The 21,304-nt window shown below is 43.5% G+C and overlaps 1 protein-coding gene across 1 annotated transcript in view; it reads right to left on the bottom strand.

Annotated features, from left to right (window-relative positions):
- Positions 1-2,676: 2,676 nt before the first annotated feature.
- NDUFA10 (NADH:ubiquinone oxidoreductase subunit A10) overlaps positions 2,677-21,304 on the bottom strand; it is a 41,200-nt gene continuing 22,572 nt past the window's right edge. Inside the window, exons 9-10 of the mRNA XM_082057227.1 lie at positions 17,622-17,730; positions 2,677-3,113 (exon numbers count right to left, since the gene is read on the bottom strand). Coding sequence (XP_081913353.1) covers positions 3,045-3,113; positions 17,622-17,730 — 178 coding nt within the window. The 3' untranslated portion in view covers positions 2,677-3,044. The remainder of the gene's footprint in view (positions 3,114-17,621; positions 17,731-21,304) is intronic.

Below are 21,304 nucleotides of genomic sequence, written 5' to 3'. Positions count from 1 at the left end.
TTCAATCTTTGCCTGTGGTGGGGGCACAGCAATGCACATCCTCTCCTTCACTGCAGCAGCAGAGGTTCTTTCCTTTCACAGAACTGAAGCAGCGTGGTTAATACCCAAACCTCACTGCTATTAAAACACAAAGGCTACACCTGGAAGGAGGAAGGGGAATAAGAAACTCATAGGATCTCTTAATTGTAGCCCTAGGCCAAATGTCCCTGGGGAAGAGCAAAAGGTAGGCAGGCACAGGTGAGAAGTCCACACCTCAGGCTTAAGAACAAAGCACAAAAAGGCTCAGACATGTGCAGGGATCTTCAGCAGGGACAGTGACCTTGTCACAGCCCAGTTTCAGCTGTCCCCCAGCTGACAAGGAAGCCATCAATGGACATATTGGGAAAGTACAAATATGCACCAGTCAACCACAGCAAAGGCCAGAGGAGGACGGCTAAGAGACCAAATTTGAAACGCGGTAAGCCAAGTTTTTAGAGTGGAACAGGTGTTGGCATGAAATCACAGGTTCCTAAGGCTGAGAGGTAAACTTCACAACCTCATCAGAAGCTACAGCATGTCAAGCCCTCATTTTGGTGGCAGAACCAATTCCTACCTCCTCTTTTCACCCCTCTTGTGCAATCAGAAAGTGAACCCAAGGAGGCATTAGTCTCTGGACTACTGGACTGACCAGCTGGAGCCATAGTGAAAACCAATGGTCCTACCCATATAACATGGTCAATATCTTTAAGTGAAATGCCACCATTCCCAGGGAATTTGACTTTGTAAAGCAGGCAGAATCAAGCACAGAATATGACATGCAAGACAAACTTTCCCATGCATTAACATAGGCAACTGGAGCTCAGGATAAGAGGACAGACTGCATCACATGCACACCTACACAAAAGCATGCAGAGGACTTGAGCCATTTTATCTTTTCCAATCTAATAAGGACCTGGAGACAGATTCATCCAACTGGCACAGCACAGCCTTCAAAAGCCAAAATCTTCACAGCTGCTTTGCTAGGAGATGTTTTTTTGAGGTGTTGGAGTGGGAAGGAGGGAAGAGAAAAACACAGCTAACGCTCCTTCCTACAGCAAGGGGAGGGAAAGTTATTTCCTTCACAGATTAAGTTTATAAACAGTTTTACTTTTAAAGCAGAGTTAAAGCCAGGATAAAAAAGTGTACTCAACATGCATTTTGCCATACAAGCCAATGCTGCTTCTCCTGACTAGAGTTAAACCCCTTTACATCCAAAGCTCAGCTCATCTCTCAGCCTGTGGCAGGAGCAGGCAGGGAGGGCTCTTTGGAATGCTCTGCACCCCCCTGTACCCCACTATGGCAAAGTTACACACCACAGCTTCACCAGCACAAAATGCCTTTCTAGGAGATCCAACATCAGGTTGTAAACACATTGCCAAGTGAATTACAGCACCTGGAGAATACAGCGATCCTGAGATGGAGGACACCTGTAAAAACAGATCTGGACTACTCCAAAGAGAACCTAAAGCCACAGCAGATGTTCTTTTCATCTCTGTGCTCATTACTCATTGCTGTGAGATGGTTCTCTGGACAGGTAAAGAAAAGCTACCACTAATTGCTCATGTTCTCACTGCACACAAGACAGCAACACCAGCAGGTCCTCAGACAGGAGAGCAGTGAGATACACCTTCATGGGGGAGACGTGGGATAAAGCAGCACATGGTTGAGGGTTGAGCTGCAACACGTGTAGGTCCAATATCTCTAAAATCAGCCTCTGGAAGGTGAAAACGCACAAGGATCTTGCAATGGTTAAAACAAACAAGCAAGCGCTGCCTCACAGGACTGACACCAGCAGTGCTGCTGCATTTCACCCCAGCCCAATGCACAGTGCTGACCTGGCACCCCAGCACTTTCTCCTCGCTCCGAAGCCACCAGCTGCATTAGTGTGGGGCAGCCCAGCAGCACCAAAGCAGAGTCGGTCCTTTCATGACTGGAGGTAAAACTCTATAAAGCCATAAAACGTGGAAACAAAGAGCTAAGAGATCAGTGAGAAGAGCGACATTTCTACCCCATTGCTCATTTGTTTCAGCATCTCACCAGGCCCCCAAGGCTCTTGTTGAAGGAGTCTGTTGATACTGGTTTTGATACAGGAAGGGGCATGGGCAAGACTTGGCTGCTTCATTCAAAGGCGCTGCCTGAACACTGGAATGCCCAGCAGCACTTTTACTCAGCGATTGAAGCAGTTAGCCCCTCGCTGGAAATGCAGAATTACTACAGACTAAATCTGGACAGTGTTGCTTGAACCAATGCCAAGGTGCCTCATTTCTATGACTAACTCATACCAAACGAATCATTTCTTTAAAAAGAACTCTGACTTGGACTTTCAAGGACTTGCAAAAATAATAATTACATTTGCCTTTTATACCCAAACATTTTGATCTATAGTGTCCATTCAAAGGAAGAACCTGTAAGTACAACTGCTAGCGATTATTTGGAATATTTTTTAAAATACTTTTAAGCACAGATATTTTGCTGTTTAAATTGAGATCCAAGACTTATTTCCTTCTCTCAATGAACTTTATGTTTGCCTGCTTTGAGGATGATGTCCAGTAAAAGGCTTTCAGAACATGACGCAAGCACTTTTTTCAACATGTGCACTCTTCTAATGAAACTAACAAAACACCATCCATGACAGAGCAAGAAATTAACTTTGTGACAGCCAGGAGAATACAGGTTTAATTTCTCTTGATTCAGCAAAGCAACAATAATCCTGTATAACAATATGCCACAGTCTTGGTGAAGAGAAAGTTCAGCATTGATCTTCAGTCTGCCCCTGTAACACCAGATCACACATGAACTATCAAACATCCAAAGAAAAAGCACCCTGAATTCATCAGAGAACAACAAACCAGAATAAAGTGATTTCCTTCTAGCAGTCTATTCTCTTTATGTTGTAGCTGGAAGATGATTTAACCAGCATTTCTTCGTGCTACACAATTGATGCAGGGCAGGAACACTGAACTCAGCCTCTGTGTCACTCAAGTCCTGTGGTCCATCACAGTTAGGGCTCCAAGGGGAGGCAGATTTCATTTCAGCCAGATCCACTTGTCACCAACATCAGCATTGTAGCCTTGCTTAAAGTTGCGACCAGGAAGCTGGAAAAAGCAGAAAGTTCAGTCAGAAACATTTATCTTTTCTTTGTTTATGGAAATTTTTAGATTCTTTATGATGTACCTCATGGTATCTGCAGAAGCGCAGCATGAAATATTTTCTTTACAACATAATGATTAGCACTTGTAGAAAAATCAGTCCCTCTGAAAATTTGAGCTGTGCAGCTGGAGGGAAGGCCCACAAAAACCACTATGCCATAGTACGTATAAAAACTAGGCCAATATGTCAACAGTGCAGGAGCATATTCCACCTGGATTCACCCAATTCTTCTCCCCTACACACCCCTGTGCCCAGTTTAGTAAGACATGACCCCTTTAATCATAACATGTAGTACAGGAATTGAATCAGTCAGTAGAATCTCACGCCAAAATAGGCACACATTGTTAAATACATGAAATATTTCATGCATGAAATACTGAGTTAATTACTACATTAAATTAAACCAAATGAAATTGAATATTTAGCCTTCAAGTGCTCAACTTAACTTTATTAAAGCAAAAGCAATATCTGCCTGTCTTCATAATCAAAGCCAGAAACCACTACTTGCCGGAAAAACTGAAGTTTCTCAAACCTCGTACCCAAACGTCACCAGTCGCCTGGGACCCAAGCAACAGCAGGTTAGCCTGACCGATCTTTCTGCGCTCGTGGCTCCCAAACCAGGGCTCGGAACCTCGGTGCTGCCACACACAGTCACTCGTCCATACAATTCATTACATATCGCTGTACATGAGATGGCAGAAAATTGGGGAACCCAGCGGGAAGCCTCTCCTTGTGACAGCTTCTCAAGAGCTTGGGCTGGTTTATAAGGTCACAAGAGGATCACACGAGGAGCGGTTTGAGTCTAGCAAACCAAGAAGTGCACCGCAGAGGGAGAGGCTGGATGGACCGGAGTGCTGGGAGGCGGACATACTAGAAAAATTAGAGGGGCTGCACCCTCACCGGAAAGGGGAAGCAAATTATCACACAGAGCAAATGGAAGTGAATAGCAGTAGCCTAAACAGTGTCTTGGCATTTGGGAGTTCAAGGAGTTGCATCTATACTTAGAGACAAGAATCTGTTACCTCCAAGTCTGTGAAAAGACACAGCAGACCGAAGCATACAACCTCACTCACTCCTGGTAGCCCATCTAGCCAGCCAGATGTCCCACAGCCACAGCCTTCCATGAGGGTTTAGGAGGAAGAGGATGCACACAGCTGTGCAGACCATGCACCGGGATAAAAAAGCCAAGCCTGGCCCTCTCAGCCTGCTGTTGCCTGCAGCCACATCACAAAACCACTCCGGCAGCATTACAGACACAGAAATTCAGCAGCCAAGCCATTCTACCTTCAGCTTTTAAGATTTGGGAAAAGAGGCTGTTTAAGTAGCAGCCATTTTAAGGGATTACAGCCACAGGACTACAAGAGAAAGCCTGCCAGTATGGTTAAATAGCAGACTCCCCTTATACAGCGTACGTGCTCTCTCTGCAGGCGAGGAAAGCGCTTCTCCAGGCCAAGCAGGCTGCATCAGGTCAGCAAAAGCATGCTTATGTGACAAAAGACTCACCACAAACGTGCAAACAACGCCGTCATCAACCCCATCTCCTAACAACTTGCTTTGCAAATGCAACACAAATTTTTAGTGCAGCTTCAGACTGAATAAACATAAACCAGGCTCTATACACACTAGGATAACTGAGCCACGGGAACAAACCCTGACAGAGACAGGATCAGTGCATAAAGTAGCTACTGCGTGATCCTGTGGAGGAAACAGATGTACATACATTCAACCTCTCAGGTGTTAAAGCAATTCCCTTCAGGAAGCACTGACCATGACCTGAAATGCTAGAGATAGGGACGTCCCAGACCGAAAGGTAACAAGTGTTGTCCCTCAGGGGTCTGTACTGGGTCCAGTCCTGTTTCATATCTTCATCAACAACACTGACAGTGGGATCAAGTGCACCCTCAGCAAGTTTGCAGATGACACTGCACTGAGTGGTGCAGTTGACACACCTGAGGGACAGGATGCCATCCAGAGGCACCTGGACAAGCTCAAGAAGTTGGCCCATGTGAACCTCATGAGGTTCAACATGGCCAAGTGCAAGGTCATGCACCTGGGTTGAGGTGCAAGTCCCAGTAACAATACAGGTGGAGAGATGAAGAGATTGAAGCAGCCTTGTGGAGAAGGACTTGGGGGTACTGGTGGATGGAAAGCCGGACATGAGCTGGCAATGTGTGCTTGCGGCCCAGAAGGGCAGTGGTATTTTGGGCTGCATCAAAAGGAGCATGGCCAGCAGGTGGAAGGAGGTGATTTTTTTCCCCTCTGCTCCGCTCTGGTTGAGACCCCACCCAGAGTCCTGTGTCCAGCTTTGGAGCCCTCAGCACAGGAAAGACATGGACCTGTTAGAGAGGGGCCAGATAAACCACCAAGATGATGAGAGGGATGGAACAGCTCTGCTGTGACAACAGGCTGAGAGAGTTGGGGTGTTCAGCCTAGAGAAGAGAAGGCTCCGAGAAGACCTTATTGTGACCTTTCAGTACTTAAAAGGGGCCTATAAGAATCATGGGGACTTTTTAGCAGGGCCTGTTAGGACAGAACAAGAGGTGATGGTTTTAAACTAGAAGAGGGGAGATTCAGGCTGGACATGAGGAGGAAGTTGCCCAGAGAGGTAGTAGATGCCCCATTTCTGGAGACATTCCAGGCCAGGCTGGACAGGGCCCCAAGCAACCTGATCTGGGTAAAGATGTCCCCACTCATTGCAGGGGGTTGGACCAGATGAGCTTTGAAGGTCTCTTCCCACCCAAACCATTCTATGATTTTATGAAAAGCAGAGTCTATCTCCAGAACCTTTCTTCCCATCTCCAGGAATGAAAGAGAGACTGAACATAGCATTCATCTCTAAGATATGATACTGGAATCAAGCAGCAAACCACCACGAAAAAGCAAATGTGTTTTTTGAGAAAGTCTGAAGCAAGCAAAGATGCTATAATAAAATTCTTCCTTTAAAAAAATAGCTATCTGCTAGCATCCTTTACAAATAATTAAGAGCAGATCATCTGCTCATCCCCACATAAACACTGGTTTTGTAGAAGACCCCGACTTGTCCTGATGGTTTTTCCTTTCAAAAAACTGTAAGAGTATCCTGTTTGAGAGAGCTGCCCCTGCAGAGAGAAGACCCAGTCTTGATGAAATCTATACTCAGACCACAAAAACAGCTATTTAATCCAGGATGAAGCCTGTTGTTTTGAGGAGGGGGGATTCTTTTTTCTTAATGTTTTCATTTTTTATTCAAAAGTCAGAAAATAAGACACCACTTTCCCTAAAACATCAAGCTAACAGAAGGCTTCTACCTCCTTCGTGAGACATTCCCTACCCTGCCTTGTCACAAGCCATTACAAGCCACTTGTGATCAGTTTTTCTATGGCTTTTCATTTAAATTTGTCTTTAATGTCTTGTCTAAATATCAGAAGAAAGCATGCAGTCCTGTTAAGAGTTACTCCTGCTGAGCAAAGAGGAGATGTGAGATGAAAATAAATGATTACTATCTCTGCCCTGCAAATTTACAGCGGTGAGCTAGGGAGGACAACAGACCTGCTGTGACCAGCCTGTATCTATTAATTCTAGAATAAAAACAGCTCTCCCCGGTCCTCTCCAGGCAGCACATAATTGGCCCTTTGATACTTGAAGAGATTCCCAGATAACTAGATTATTAAAGCAACAGGAGCTCTCTGGGAAAATACAAGAGTTTACAGTTTCATTTCTGGGTAAATCTGCCCTCTTTAAAAGATACAATATCAATCCCAACAGAATTCAAATTCATTGTCCAAAACAAATTCCCCATGTGTCTTTGGTTAAAGATGTGCAATACATCAAAGCAGATTTTATAATAAGTATTCATCCATACTCCATCGTTCGCAGTGGGCCTTGGCAAAAGCAGTCCAGTTTTGGGATGTGTCACAGCCAAGCTTTCAAAATAGACAAAAACATGGGAAGAGGAAGGCACAGTAAACAAATCCCTAATTACCTCGCAAGCAGAATGATGCGAATGTCTGTTCTGCACACTATCTGCTCCAGGTACAAGTAACACAGATGACTTCCCAGGAACGGGCTCTTCAAAGCTCACATTTTACAGCTGTGATCATAGCAAAAAAGCTGCACAATTCAGAACAATGCAGGTCTATCTCAGAGGGGAGGAAGCTGGTCATCTTTTAGCACTTATTGAGCATTTGGAAAAATACTGGAACGGGAGCCATTCCTGTTCTTGTGGTCCCCTGCCTGCCCTCCAGCTCCTTGCGTGCCCCTGTCCTGCCAGAACAAGCGTTTGCTCAATGTCACGAGGAGCCTCGATTAAAACAGCCAAATGAAAAGTGCTGCAGCGACGTTGCACGGTGTGGCTGAACGGACCGAACAGCACAATGCCAACAAGAAGAGAAGAGATGTCTTACAGCACACAGCCTCTCATTTCTCTGCTGCACAGTCCAAGCCAGCTCTGCAGCTTTGCTGGATCGTTCCACAAGCTCAATCAACCCCCTTGCTCAGCAAGAAGCTGTTTGTTCCTCCTGGTTGGGTTAGTTTTCAGTGATCCTGCAAGCTCGGTCAGTCAAACACATATCAGACCACTGCCAAGAAAAACGGCAGCAGCATGAGGGGAGATCTGGGGGTACGGGGCAAGTGGTAGGACGTGCTGCTTTTGGTGACAACAAATGGTTAAGTTAGTGCTCCCAAAGTCCAGTTCTCAGCCTGCTCTGCCCACAGCTGCTTAACCAGCACAAGGGCAGGGATGGGAACAAGCAGCCAGCCCTGAGGCGGCTGGTACTGCAGCCAGAACAGGGAGACTGCCCAGCCTAGAAGAGACATGATGGTAGGGAGATAGGACAAAGCTCTACAGAACGTGCCAGTAGCTGAGAGACCACAGTGACTGAATATTCACTGTCTCTCCCAGTACAAGATACAGGTGCCATCAAACAAAGCCAATGGCTTGAAGGACTCCTTCCTGAAGGATACTGCCAACACAAAATTTAGAGGGTCTTAACAGGAAACCAGGCAAGTGCTTGGAAGAGACTTGCATTTTCCACGAGACTTGTGCATTACCAGTGAGTTTCCCAGTTGGAATAATGAAAATCAGCAAGGCCACATCATCTGCAGGTGGCTGGCACATTCACAGGAACACTCCACATGTGTTACCTTCAAATCACACTTAAGTAAGACCAAGAAAAGGTGTGATTTAATGGCCACATTAAAAATAATAGTAGCACATCCTATTATGCATGATTAATTATTAACGACACATTTTCACAGGCAAGTAAAAGGAGTAGCATACAGGGTCAAATAAATCCCTTCAAACCCTCTCAGGTCCTTCACCATCATCAGCCCAAAGAGACCCATGGAGCCACCAACAGGTTTATCCAGCACCAAGCGGCAGAGAAGGCCGTTGACCATCACGCCAAAGCTGAACCTTCTTTCCCAGGAGTAAGGAAAGTCACGTCATTATCACAGCAGTCATCTAGACACACACTTTGCAACACAAGAATTAAGTCTCTGCCCTCAAGAGCTTACTGAACAAGCAAACTGGAACAGAGATTCCACCAGACAAGCCCAAGAGCTCTCACACATCCCTGTGGCAGGAGAAGAGTGAGCTCCTGCAAGGTTACTGCCAAGTAACAGATTTATCCACTCCGTGGAAATGGATGAGACAGAGAATCAAGTCTTGGTCTGCTGCATTACACTGTGCAGACTTAAAGTTGGCAGCAAGGATCACCTCAAGAAGTACGAGATAAAATCCACCGCGCAGAGCATGAAACTAATGGAATGAGCTGTACTCAAAGCTAGAGCCAGCTCAAAACAATGAAACCGCTCAACTTTAAATGAGCATCAGTAAAAAGATGAAAACAACATCGTCTCATCAGTTAAATTAAGAACTGTGCCACAGAAGTGTCTGTCAAAACTATAAACATGATGAAAAGCCCTATAAAGTGGTGTAGGCTGCAGAATAGCAACAAACAGCTTCAGCCAGCTGTTTGCTATACTCTGCGGCTGCATTTCATAGCTCCTAAAAACAGTTCTCGACCACACGTGTACAGGTAGAGCTCCGGCAAGTTCTGGCAATCCGAAAAGGTCTACATCTACATCCATCCATTTAGTCTGTTTTGTTTTCCAAGATTTCAGGAGCAAAAAGCATTACCATTTTTCCTTCTATTCCCGTGCTCTTTTCCACTAATGGCTGGGCTTCACAGCTAAAATAGATCTATAAATAGCACATTTTGAGCAGCGCTGATCAAAAGCACATAAAAACAGAGTCATTACTCTGCAAGCATAGGTTCATTCATCAATATCCAAACCTCTTTATTTAGCAGCTCTTTATAACAAGCATAATAACAGCACCTTCCAGTACTGCTGTTAGCAGAGACTACTGCTTTTTCCAGCAGAAATCCTGACTTCCAGAAGTTTATCACCAGCGTTTGCTGTTGGGACACAGTTAAATTTGATAAAACATGTAGCTTCATATATTGTCTGTATTCTGGAAGTGTTTGGTTCCCATGTCCCACAGCAACAGACAAAAAAAGGGGAGGAGGGCTTAATACCCCCCAACACATTCAAGGTGTATCTGGTTTGGTTTCTGAATGACTGGTATTAAATAGGTGCTTGTTTACAGCTTGACTCCCGCCACTTCTTAATACTGTTTTAACATTCATTATAGCCCAAGTAAGAGTACTCAAAAGATTTACTGAATTGAGGTTAAAACAATTCCAATTTGCTGAAGTTGTTCAATGAATGTGGTCCTACCCTTCATTCATTAAAGAAGACAGATGAGACAGCAGAAATCTTTTGTAAAGAACATTATCCACAGGGAGGACACAGCGTATTTGTTTAAAGCTGAAGTGGTTTTTTTATTTCAAACCAAACTGAGTTTAAGTAGGAATCTGATTTTGTAAAATTTAATGTGACTTGCAACTCGAACAAGTACAAACACCATAAAAAGAATGGTAATTTATATCTCTAGCCTTACTTTTGCAGGACAGCCAAGAATAAATAAACAACAGAATACAGCTAAATGTTTTCCACCGTGCCTACTTGCCCTAGCAACTATTCTCCATATTGGCAGAATAATATCTAGTTTGTTTTTTTCTCGGTGAATTTGTTAGAAATGCCAGTTATCTACCACAGGAAAAAGCCAAGTAACTATATCCAAGCCAGTTAAAGTGTTATACTAACTGCAGACTTGCTTTTCTAATTGGATAGGTAAAATGCAGAAAGCTTCTTACAATAGCTTGCCTTATGTTACATTACCCAAGGTCTTAGGAATGCCAGTTCTACATGAAAAAGTACAAAAGCACTTCTCAGCAGAAAAAAAGCTATCAGAAAACAAGAAAAATAACATACTAATGCCATCCCAACCAGAATGGTACCACTGCAGACATGTGGTTAAAGACCTCAGATTGACGTTATTTCAGTGTAAGACCCATGGAGATGGTACCCATGGGAAGCTGGAGCAAAGCAAGAAGGGTCAGAAACAGATCAAATAGCCTTCTTACAGATTTGTCAAAACCTTTTTCTCCTTCTAAAGCATGACTTTCGGTATAAGATGTCACAATGAAACTATCCTCTGAGGGCTGGATTTTTTTTAATTAAAGTTTCCTAGGAGATGCAGAAGAGTGGAGTGGGAACAGTTCACTTGTAACTTTTCTTCAGTTTGCTTCAACACTAACAACAGACTTTTTTTCTTTTCCAAGTTATTTTCCTTGGGTTTTTATTTGCTTCATTTAATAGGATCACATTTCTCCATAGGTATGGGATTGAGAGGGGGTTGAGAGAGGGAGGATGTGCTCACACAAAGTGTTTTCTTTCACACAGCTCAGTGGCAGAGTGACAAGTTGGAAAAGGATTCTTTAATGCCAGTGGGATTTTACCATCTTTGATTTACATTAGTACCCAGTGCCTGGGACAGCACGGTCCATCATCTAAAACAAAACAGATGCAACTACTAAGACCAAGATAGTCCTAAGATCTCTCAAATTCCTTCCCGCTGTATCTGGGATAGATATCCCCGCCAACTGTCCACAATATCTTTCAAGGGAAGCAGGGAAGAGAAGCCACATGTTTCTAAAGCAGAAGAGGGGCTGTTCTCATGCTCTCTCTATACATACACAATTGGTGAAAGCAGAGGAAGAGTGGGAAGAGGAGATCACATGCCTGTTCCCACCTCTTTCCAGGTACCCTTCAGAAACAAGTCCATTCCTATGTCTTAGTTATTCCTCAGGTTCTTCTGGGCTTACCAACATTTAGCCAGGCAACATCTGGTTAGTTTAGAAAGGGCTAAAAATATTTTTTGCAGAGATAAAGCAGAAAAAGAATTTAAATTCAGCTTTGCCTAATTTATTGTGTGCTTGTTTTCATTCCTTCCTGGATTCAAGAACAGACAGGGCTGGGAATTACGGCTTTCAAACACCTCCATTAAAATAAGAATTAGGAAGGGAGACTTTAATCTTTAAAAAAAAACCCAACAATCTCCAGTAAGCCAAGAAAAAGTGGCAGGAGAGAAAAAACAGAAGACCAAAGACAGCCACTATGGTAACAATCACAAACACAGAATACAGATATCCTAACATTCCTACTTCTGCAAAGGCAAGAGTACCATGGAAGACAATTCATGGCTTAGATGATGCTTATTGCAGCAGTTGCATTTTATACGTATGCATGGGTAATGTCCTCTGTGCCTGCAAGTAGAATTGGTCAAAGAGTTTTTTTTTCAGAAGCCTGTAACATTTCTTGTAACCCAAAATCTGCAGCAAAAGGCCATGATGTTGAGGACCCTGCCACACAGCATCACCACACTAAACCTCTATGTGTCCTTTTGACACAAACGGTCCATGTTGTTGATCCAGACTCCAAATTGCTGAAAGCTCAAGTATTTATTTTGTAGTTCAAGGTATTTTAAATGGAGATTTGTGTGTAAGCCAGGAAGGCTCTGCACTCTCAGAGAAGATGGCAAAGCTAAAGGACTTCCTAACACCCTCATTGGCCAGCAGCCTCTTGCAACCACAGCTGCCACGAGTCAGGGCTGCACTTCACACAGCCTGGGCCACATCAAACCTGGAGAAAACCTTCCCTTAATGTTCTCCTTTTTGGGCTATTTATGATCTTAACATTATAAATGTGTGTTCTCACAAAACCCTTGGGAGTTTTTTGTGTTGTGAGGCTGCATTGACTAATGTTGCAGACTCACCTTCCCATCACTCAAAAGCTCGCTGTGTTACAGTTGTTTTCCTGCAACTACCTACAAAAAATGAACTGGAGGCAAGGCAGACATCCCACACTTGAGGATCTCACTTCCCAGGGTTGCATCCTGATGAAAATGAGGGAAATAGAAAGCCTGGGGGAACAGTGTGGGACTCCCCACCCATCCAATCTCTTGCCTCTTCTCCACTTGCTGCTACAGAAGAGTCCAGGGGACCACCAGTTACACGCTCCCATTCGTAGGGCAGAAGGGAGGAAGATGAGGAGCAGGCTATGAAGATGCAGCTGAGTTGGTGCAGCTGCTGTGGAAAGGCAGCCACCCCACTCCAGCCAAACACTGCTGCTCCTTCCCCTCCACGGCTCTGGTATTCACCTAACCCCAGCAAACCGGTCAGTCAGGTAATCTAGTGTAAGATTAGTCCAGGAACTAAAAAAACCCCAACCCTGCTAGGTTAGCAAGCTGAAGGGACTTGCCCAAGACAGTTATGAGAGCTGGACTACACCTCCCAGCAGTAGACAGGTCTTTGACAAGAGCAAATTTCCCTCACCTCATGGTCAGCACCCCTGTATTCCAAAAGTAGTCTTCCACCAAGGGAAAAAGGGTGGGGAAAAAGGAAAACGAGAGCCTTCTCCTACCTTCCAGTGCCACACTTACTTGCTTTCTTGATGAGTTCAATACTGGGCAGAAAGATCTAAGCCATTCATTTTGTCTTCACTTAATATAGAGCTGTGCTGACAAGGTTGGACCAAGCAGAATCAATACTACTGCCAAATAAGCCTCTGCTTTCCTCGCATGGTGAATATGGCACACGTGCAAAGTCTATCTCACCACAGCAAACGACACAACACAATTAGATGGTTGAAAGGACAACGAGAATCACCAAGGAAAGGAGCCAGGATCAGCAAATAGCCGGTGCCTGGTGGGGAAAAGCAGTAAGAGGGTAACAAAAGGAAAGGAAGCATGTGCCTCACCGTTTCAGTGCAAGAGCAAAAAGATACTTCAGATTGAAAGATGACAACTAAAACTGGTCTTGCACACAGGCACATGCACTCACCGGAACTGGAAGTGGCATAGGAAGAGTCTTTGAAGTTCAAGAGCATGGAATAAACTCTTCAAAGAATTCATCACAAACTGTCTACTTCAAGGGTAAAGTATGCATCCCTGACTTCCTTTTTCTAATTGTGTAAGTTAGGTTAACAACTTCAGTTAACATTTTGACATGGAATTTGCCTTAGTGCAAAGGGAACTTGTAGGTGCCCATGCCTGGCTTGTCTGAAGAAGAATCTGTGCACCCAAGCACTTGCTCATTTTCTTTAATATACACACCAGCACAAACACTTAAGGAATCCCAGCAAGCTACAAAGAGGGTAGATACTCCTCCCACTACACAATCTTATACCCCTGGAGAAAACAAACAAACAAACATGAACACAAAACAAATCCTAGAGCCACATTTTTTTTTGCATCCCAGTGAAAACAGCCCTTTTCTCCTTCAGGATTTCTTAGACTTGTGTTAAAAGACATTGGGGCAAACACTGGACAAACAGAGGAGCTGGGTTACACAAACCAGGGCAAGTAGGCTGGCACAAATGCTTTTTACTTTTTTTAATGAGAAAGGGAACTGGGTTTTAACCATTTTGCTTTCACCTGCTCTAGTGAAGGAATTCACCACTCCAGTGCCTAAGTATAAACCAGTAAGCACTGGACTCCAGGCTCTGATACACCTTGTGATAAGCAAGCCCGCTATTTTTTTGTATCTTTAAGGAGAGAGTTTGTATAATGAAATACTGATCCCTTCATTATGATCTGCAGCGAAGGGAGAGCTTGCAAAGACTATTTTAAAGTTAGCCAGCTTTGTTTTCATAGGTAAAGATGTAGGTGATGGCTTGAATATCAATTTTAGACAGCTGCACTTTTATGTATACAGAAAAGAGCATGCACGTAAAAAAAGCCTTTTTTCACCACCCCTAGGAGATCGAGCAGGACTTGCCAACAGCATTCAGGAGTGTGAAGTACATAAGTACATTATTTAAGTACACTGACTCCATTAAACAGAACCATTTGTTTTCATCTTCTCTGCAAACACATCTGCCTAAGTGCTCCAGCTTCGCAGGGCGCACATGGAGTTTGGAGCATTATCCGCGGGGATTGTGCACGGTTGGAAGAAAGTGGAGAGATACAGCAGTTGTTAAGGAAAAAAAAAGAGTAGTCAAGTCTTTACTAGTCTGACAGTTCCTAAAATAATGTTGCTTCACTTTAAAATGAACACGCTTATCTCTGATCTACAGAACCTGACCAAAAGGTTACTTTTCCCTTGCCAGAAAAGCATCTTTAGAAGTTTATGAATGCCTGAACAGAACAGCTGAACCCTGCCAGATGACTCTATGGTAAGAGGAGGCAGAAAGCCACCTCCTCAACATGTGAAAAGAACACTTATAGAAGAAATTTAGAGGATATACATAAAAAAAGGTGAGTTTCTAGTATTCAGAGCTGTATGTGGCTACCTCATTATTTTGCAGAAAGGCACGCGTACTAAAATCCTGGACTCTGAAGAGTGTTTCCTCCTCCTTCTTGGTTGCTTCTGACTAATGAGTATTTTGAACAATAAACAGTTTCTGCCTGGGATATACGAATCCCTGAAAGCCACCATTATTAGGCAGCATGAATTGTGTGCATGCAACTCTGAAAAGCACAGCAGTTAGCTGCCTATTGGTATGATCAAGGATTTATGACTAGTTATAGGATTGCCGAGGAAAAAAAATCCCCTACGCAAATCATTGTATTTATGTGGTAAACATCATTACGCTAACTTTAAAAGCCATGTTTCCCACAAGGAAAAGTTAAAGTTCTGTAATTATACCATAATTAAGTCTCTACTTACAAGTCATGTGAGCCTAAAATCTTTACCTGTGTTCAAATGCAAAAGTGGTAGTGCAGCTGTAGCCATCCCTGCATAGACATGGTTTGCAGTTCCTTGTCCTTAGACCCAGCAACCTCGTAGCCAAGATATGTATTTCTGTAAGTTCACCTGCTTTTTCTGCCTGGTCTCATGCTGCATCAGCTCTTTCTCGCCTTACAAAGAAATTCACACCTTCATTTGCTAAACAAAGTTGGAGGGAAAAACACACATCTTCAAAGTTCCGACACAAAGAATTTAATTCTTTTGAACATAAAACAGCAGGTGGGGCTGGTTTTGTGCTTCCCTTTCCAGTAGCTATGGGGAAGTAAGAAAACTCAGCACCTTCTCCATTGTGCACCATCTCTATAGACCCCACTCATTCCTGGAGGATTACAAACGTCTAAGCATTCAGAAGAGAGAAGAAGAGTAGCTAGCACTGGCTGAATGTAACAGAACGCTTTATGAAATGCACAACTCCCCTTATTCCAAAGGATATTATCACTTTCCACAGTACTTTCCTGAATCAGGGCCTAAAAGCATGCCTGCAGAAGGGAGATCATATTTTGGCAGTGTTTCTTCTTCACTGACAGTGCTCAGCTTCTGCTGTCAACTAACTGGCATCGAGCAGAGCAATCCAAGAGCCCATCTTTCCTTCCCAGGTATTCATATTCCTACTCCTAAGCGTTCCTTTGCTACCGCTGCAAGGCAAGTCACATTTTTTCCTGGAAGCCAGATATTTGATGAGCCAGGGTATTCTCAGTTTCTTGGCTGCAAAAAGAGGAATGAGCTGTTCTACAGCTATAGAAAAAAAAAAGGCTTTCAGAAGTATTACCCCTGGTTCTCAGCACACAGCACTGAGGTCACATCTAGCTGTGTGTCAGGCAGCCTCAATAATTCCCAGCTCCACTGCAAAGTGACATTTTGGCCAAAAAGCCCCTATCATCTTTGGGAAGAAAGGCACCGTCAGTACAGATGGATGTTGCATGCTGGCGACAAGTCATACAGCAGATCCTTCTGAAATATGGGCTGCACACACACAGACGTCTCTTAGAGTGAAGGATTCCAAAAATCCTTAGTTTGAGCTTGAAGTTTTGGACTTCAAAATGCGAGACCAAGAAGCACAACATTCTGATAGCAATTTCTCAGGTGGACCAGGGAGTTTTCAAACCCATTAGACAACCTCAAGGAGCACTGAGATGCTTTCTGCTGTTTTAACCTTTAGCTTCAGCCCCTTTTACAAGCTGGAAAGGCTACACCTCAAATGGGGCAGAAGAGTTTGAACCCAGGAGCCTCTCCTCTGCATAGTGAAGTGAGGAGGAACAAGTTATGTTCAGTATTCATAAGCACTTCTGAACTGACTACTCCAGAAGAAAACTCTGGTGGTTCAAAGTTTCCAAGTAAGTCCACAAACCTGCACCTCACATTTTAATTTCAGTACGAGACTGTACACTAACAGAAAGAGAAAAATGATAGTGTTTTGACTACGCAAATCATGTTTTACAACAATTTATACAGATTTTCCTTTGTCTTTAGTGAATGCTTGGAAAAAAACCCACAAACCTCAGAGTGGCAGAGAAGTTTCGCAAGTCAACTTGAAAACATACCATCACCTGCAACTTCAGTTTGTCCAATCAGTATTAATTGTAATCAGCTCCACAATTTCTCTAATGAGAGTTTACAATACCTGGGTCTTAGGAAAACACCGCATGGTGCAAGAGGACCCCATGCCAGGTAAATAACTAGAAGCGATAGGGCAAAGCGCTAAGTCAACTGGAAGCCGTTGTCTCCAGAACCAGAAAGGCAAGCAGCTAATTAAAACATTGTGTGGGAGCCTGCATGAGGTGTAAGAGAGCGCTGGGCCACAACAGGCTTTGGATGTGTGCCCGCGTACAGAAACGCGCTATTTAAAGCAATAACAGTTTTGAGAAGCAATGTAACATCCATACCTCAGCCTACTCCAGAAAAAAAAACACCCTCCCTCCACGTTTTATAAGCGGTCTTCTTTATAGAAGTCGCCATGGGTTTCCAATTTTCTTGTTTGACTCAAGGGATTATTTTAGATTTCAGAGGTCAGAGACTAATCAGGGCAGGAGAAACAAAAACAAATGAAAAGCACTTATCCTTCAGTCCACATCTAAAGATCAAAAAAGAAAATCAGCTTACAAAACAAGCCATTTGCTTCATTATTCCTCTTGTGGGGAAGCTAGACTTCAAAAAAGGTGGGGATCTGGGCAGAATCCAGAATTTACTTTTAGAATGTGTATCCCTGTGCACGAGATTGACATCCAGGATGTGCACAGGGCGGTTGTAAACACATTTACACCTTGGCAGGGACAACTGCCTGGCTATCATACAACTACTCCCTTTTCCAGTATTACTTACCGATCGATACTCATAGTAGATTTTATCATATTCACTTCCTCCAATGGTGATCTCTGGAATGAAGCGAGGGATGGCTGCAGGATCCAGCACTCCCTCTTTATCCTGAACACTAGGGGGAAGAAAGAAGGAAAAGAAAGAAAAGGAGCAGTTAGTCCACATGCTGCCCCAAAGACAGCAACATCAATTCTGAGTTTGACGAAATATTAAAGAACTACTTTTCTGTTAAATCCTTCCACATGTTTTGGCTATTTTCCAGTTATGATGAATACATAGTTGTTTTTCTCACACAGTTCCTGCATTTTGGGGTTTTTTTACCCCCTTGCCTGCAGCTTGCTCCTACTCCAACTTCTCCCTGCTCCTCCATTCCCTCCTCCAGGTTTCTCCTCCCTGAAGATGCTCCATCATTCCTGGCAGCCTTCTCCATAAGCCGCCTCTAGCTTTTGCACTCCTATATAAGGCAAGGCAAAACCACTGGTTTTATTGAATCCCATGCACTGTCTTGCTATATCAACTTCATTTAATTGCATCTACCAAAAATCCACGCTGCACAGCACCAGTGCTTTCAAATACCCCAAATTTTAAATAAAATGTCTGAGAAACTGCTAGAAAGCCACCTTCTGCATACTGGTATTATATGTAGAGCAACAGTGCCATCTATATGCATTTGGGGAAAAATACATCCATTTGCAGTGGACAGTGACCAAATGCTAAATTCCACACCTGAAACTCCATAAATTGTGTTGTTGTCAGTAAATTGCATTTCTTTACAAATATTTACATACATATAAAGCATATGCCCTGCACAAAGCAAAGTTAATTCTGTTTAAGCAATTATTTTTCTCCCTAAATCACAGATTTTGGGACCTTCCCTCACTGAACAGTTCCAACAAGTAAACTAGTCTGCTAACATATCCCAACATGCACACTATAAGTTATCGCACTATAGAGAAATTAGTAAGGAAATACAATGATTTAATAAAAGTTGAGATGCAAGAGGGTAGAGATAAACGCCATTTCACAACACCACGATAGGACATTCCTATAAACAACTACTTTATCTATCTTCAAATGTATTAAATGTATATTACACAGGCTAGAAGCCAGGAAAACCAGCCCTCTACCTCATCACCAACACAGCAAGAGCTCCTTCTATGAGATGCTAACACCAGCCCCACTATGGGCCACTCCGGGACAGCTTGAAATAACTGAGTTGTGATGGAAGAGGTTACACAAACAGTGATCTGATAGCACAACTGGGTTTATTTGTAAATCCCAGCATACTTCAGAAAAAGCGCCTTTGCACCTGGTGAGTCTCCAGTCTTGGAGTTCTGCTGAGAAGAAATCAGCTTTAACACCCACTGTTAATTAACCTGGAACTAAAATAAACGGACTCCAGCAGAAAACAGCCCTTCAGATACCAGCTCTTTATTCCTTAAGCAGTCCGTCCTGCAACCACGCTTGTAATCAGCAGCGACACTATGAGCTTTAATCAGCATTTGCATTGTGCAGAGGTGAGCAGTGGTCAAGACAGCGAGCTAAGAGTTTTCATCCAAACATGTTTAAAGACCTTGCTGAGCTCAGACTTAACAGCACAGGCTGTGGAAGATCCGCTTATCTATCAGTGAATAAACATCTCCATCCCTTCTTCCTACAGAAATGAGAGAGTCAGCTCTCTGCCAAGTAGCAGCAGATGTTCTGGACCTTACAAGTCTGCAGGAGAAAGCAGATAAAATTTGTGCAGGCGTATGTGAAGTATAACTTGACAAACATACAAACTGAGTCCAGCAGTCAACCAGTCTGCAGCTAATCCATTCTTCCACAAACCTTAGCCAAATGGCAATTTTAGAGGACAATTCTCAGGCACAATTTATTTTAGTTACTGGCCAACATGGAAAACCTGTCGCTTTTAGAAATTCTTTGCTTTCACAACCACAGCCTCCAAAGAAACCACCGCACAACAAAAAAAAATGCAAACTTAATGCTACCTATGATGGCTTCTCCAACTTCAGCTCTGCTCTGTACCTTAAGAAGTAACTTTCAATGCTAATTAAAAGCTCCACCCAAAGACACCTGCCACAACAACGTCTGTAACCACAAAACCACATTTGCTTGCCAGAACTAATTCACTGCTCAGCAGGAAGCATTTAAAGGTACCTTTTATGTTTCCTTAGGTTTTTTTTTCTCCCCTCTTTCTCTCCCCCAGCACAAAATTATCACTATTTATTATTTTCTGGCATTTAACCATATTTTGTTGAAGCAGCTCTCATCATGCAGTAGCACAGCTTCCCATAGTGTGCTTTATCTACCCATGAGATTATGTGACATTTCAGACTTAACTGAGAGCATCTAAGTGACTGCGTGGTCCTAATACCGTAGGAACATTGGGTTTTCAGTTCACCATTGTTGCAAACATCCGTAATACTATCAGCTAGTGTACTTCACATTGCTACAAAGGAACTTGTAAATATACTACAGCAACTGGTAGCTCATCTCTTTTCCAAAAGTACCTATTACACACCCACTTCACACATTATGTCCAGCACGACATGCACGAGCAGGTACTGAGGAATCAGGACTAACACATTCCTGCTTCTTTTCCAAGGAGGAAGCCCTGTTGCCCTTACAGGCAGCTTACAACAAGGATGCACAAGTTTTTCAGGGAACCTGATGACACACAAGTAACCTCACTTTTTTCTTTCCCCACCTATGTTTAAAACAAAGTCTCAAGATTGCCTACAACAATGAACATTACAAAGTCTTATGAACGTATTTGCTAAAGGTGCAAGGCAAGGTAAAGGAAGTAGACTGTTTGGAAAAAAAAATAAAGCAGTCAACCAAACAAAAAACCTAGTTTGCATAGCCTGAGCCACGATTTCTCAACAACTGACGTTGGCATAGTCACAAAAACTGAAGTGACAATACATAGAATTAGAAAAACACACTTCCCACCTAAAAGCATTCACTGGTCTAAGAGGCACAAAAGCATATCAGGTTAAATTCTGCACTTAAACACAAAAGTAACTTGAGAAACAGCAGGTGGGTCCCACCAGGAAACAGAATGTTTTCTCACACACCTTGAAAACAGCTTCTCACCAGCTGGTTATTGTGTTCCAGGTCTGAAAGCGAGCAAGTAGGTGGCATTCATTCCTCTGCTATTCACACCCTTATTACCCTGGCCAGGGCTCCTCAACCCCTGCCGAGGTTGGTTTCCCTGCCCCTGTGAGTGAACCAGTGAGCCTGTGACATGCTGCAATTTTGCCCACACTTGCGAGAGCAGGGGAAAGGAAAAACACTCCTGACTCACACCATGGGTGCACAGAGCTGGATGGGAGAGATGGTTCCCACACCAGCTCTTGTGCTCACTCAGTGGGCACACAGGACAGCCACGGGCAGTGTGTCCCCCATGTGTTCTTCCTTGCCTGTCATTTCTTCCTGGCCCATTTTCTCCAGAGCTTAGACCTCCTTAGTACAGACCTTACTACCTCCTTAGTACAGATCTACTTCTGCCCAACGGACTCGGCTTCCGCTGTTTGGTTAAGCAGGACAAGAATGCCATGCCCAAGGTGAACCTTGGCCACTCCCTTGGTGAACAAACACCCACCATGAATGCCAAGAAAGAAAAAAGAGCTTTCCAAGAAAAACAGGTCTGCAAGAAAAGGTGGAGGTGCAAGAATAGCTCTTCA

Source organism: Streptopelia decaocto, assembly GCF_964273445.1.
Source record: "Streptopelia decaocto genome assembly, chromosome: 6".
Classification (NCBI taxonomy): Eukaryota; Metazoa; Chordata; class Aves; order Columbiformes; family Columbidae; genus Streptopelia; species Streptopelia decaocto.
Note: the sequence above shows the minus strand (reverse complement) of the source record. Positions and strands in the feature narration are given on the sequence as shown.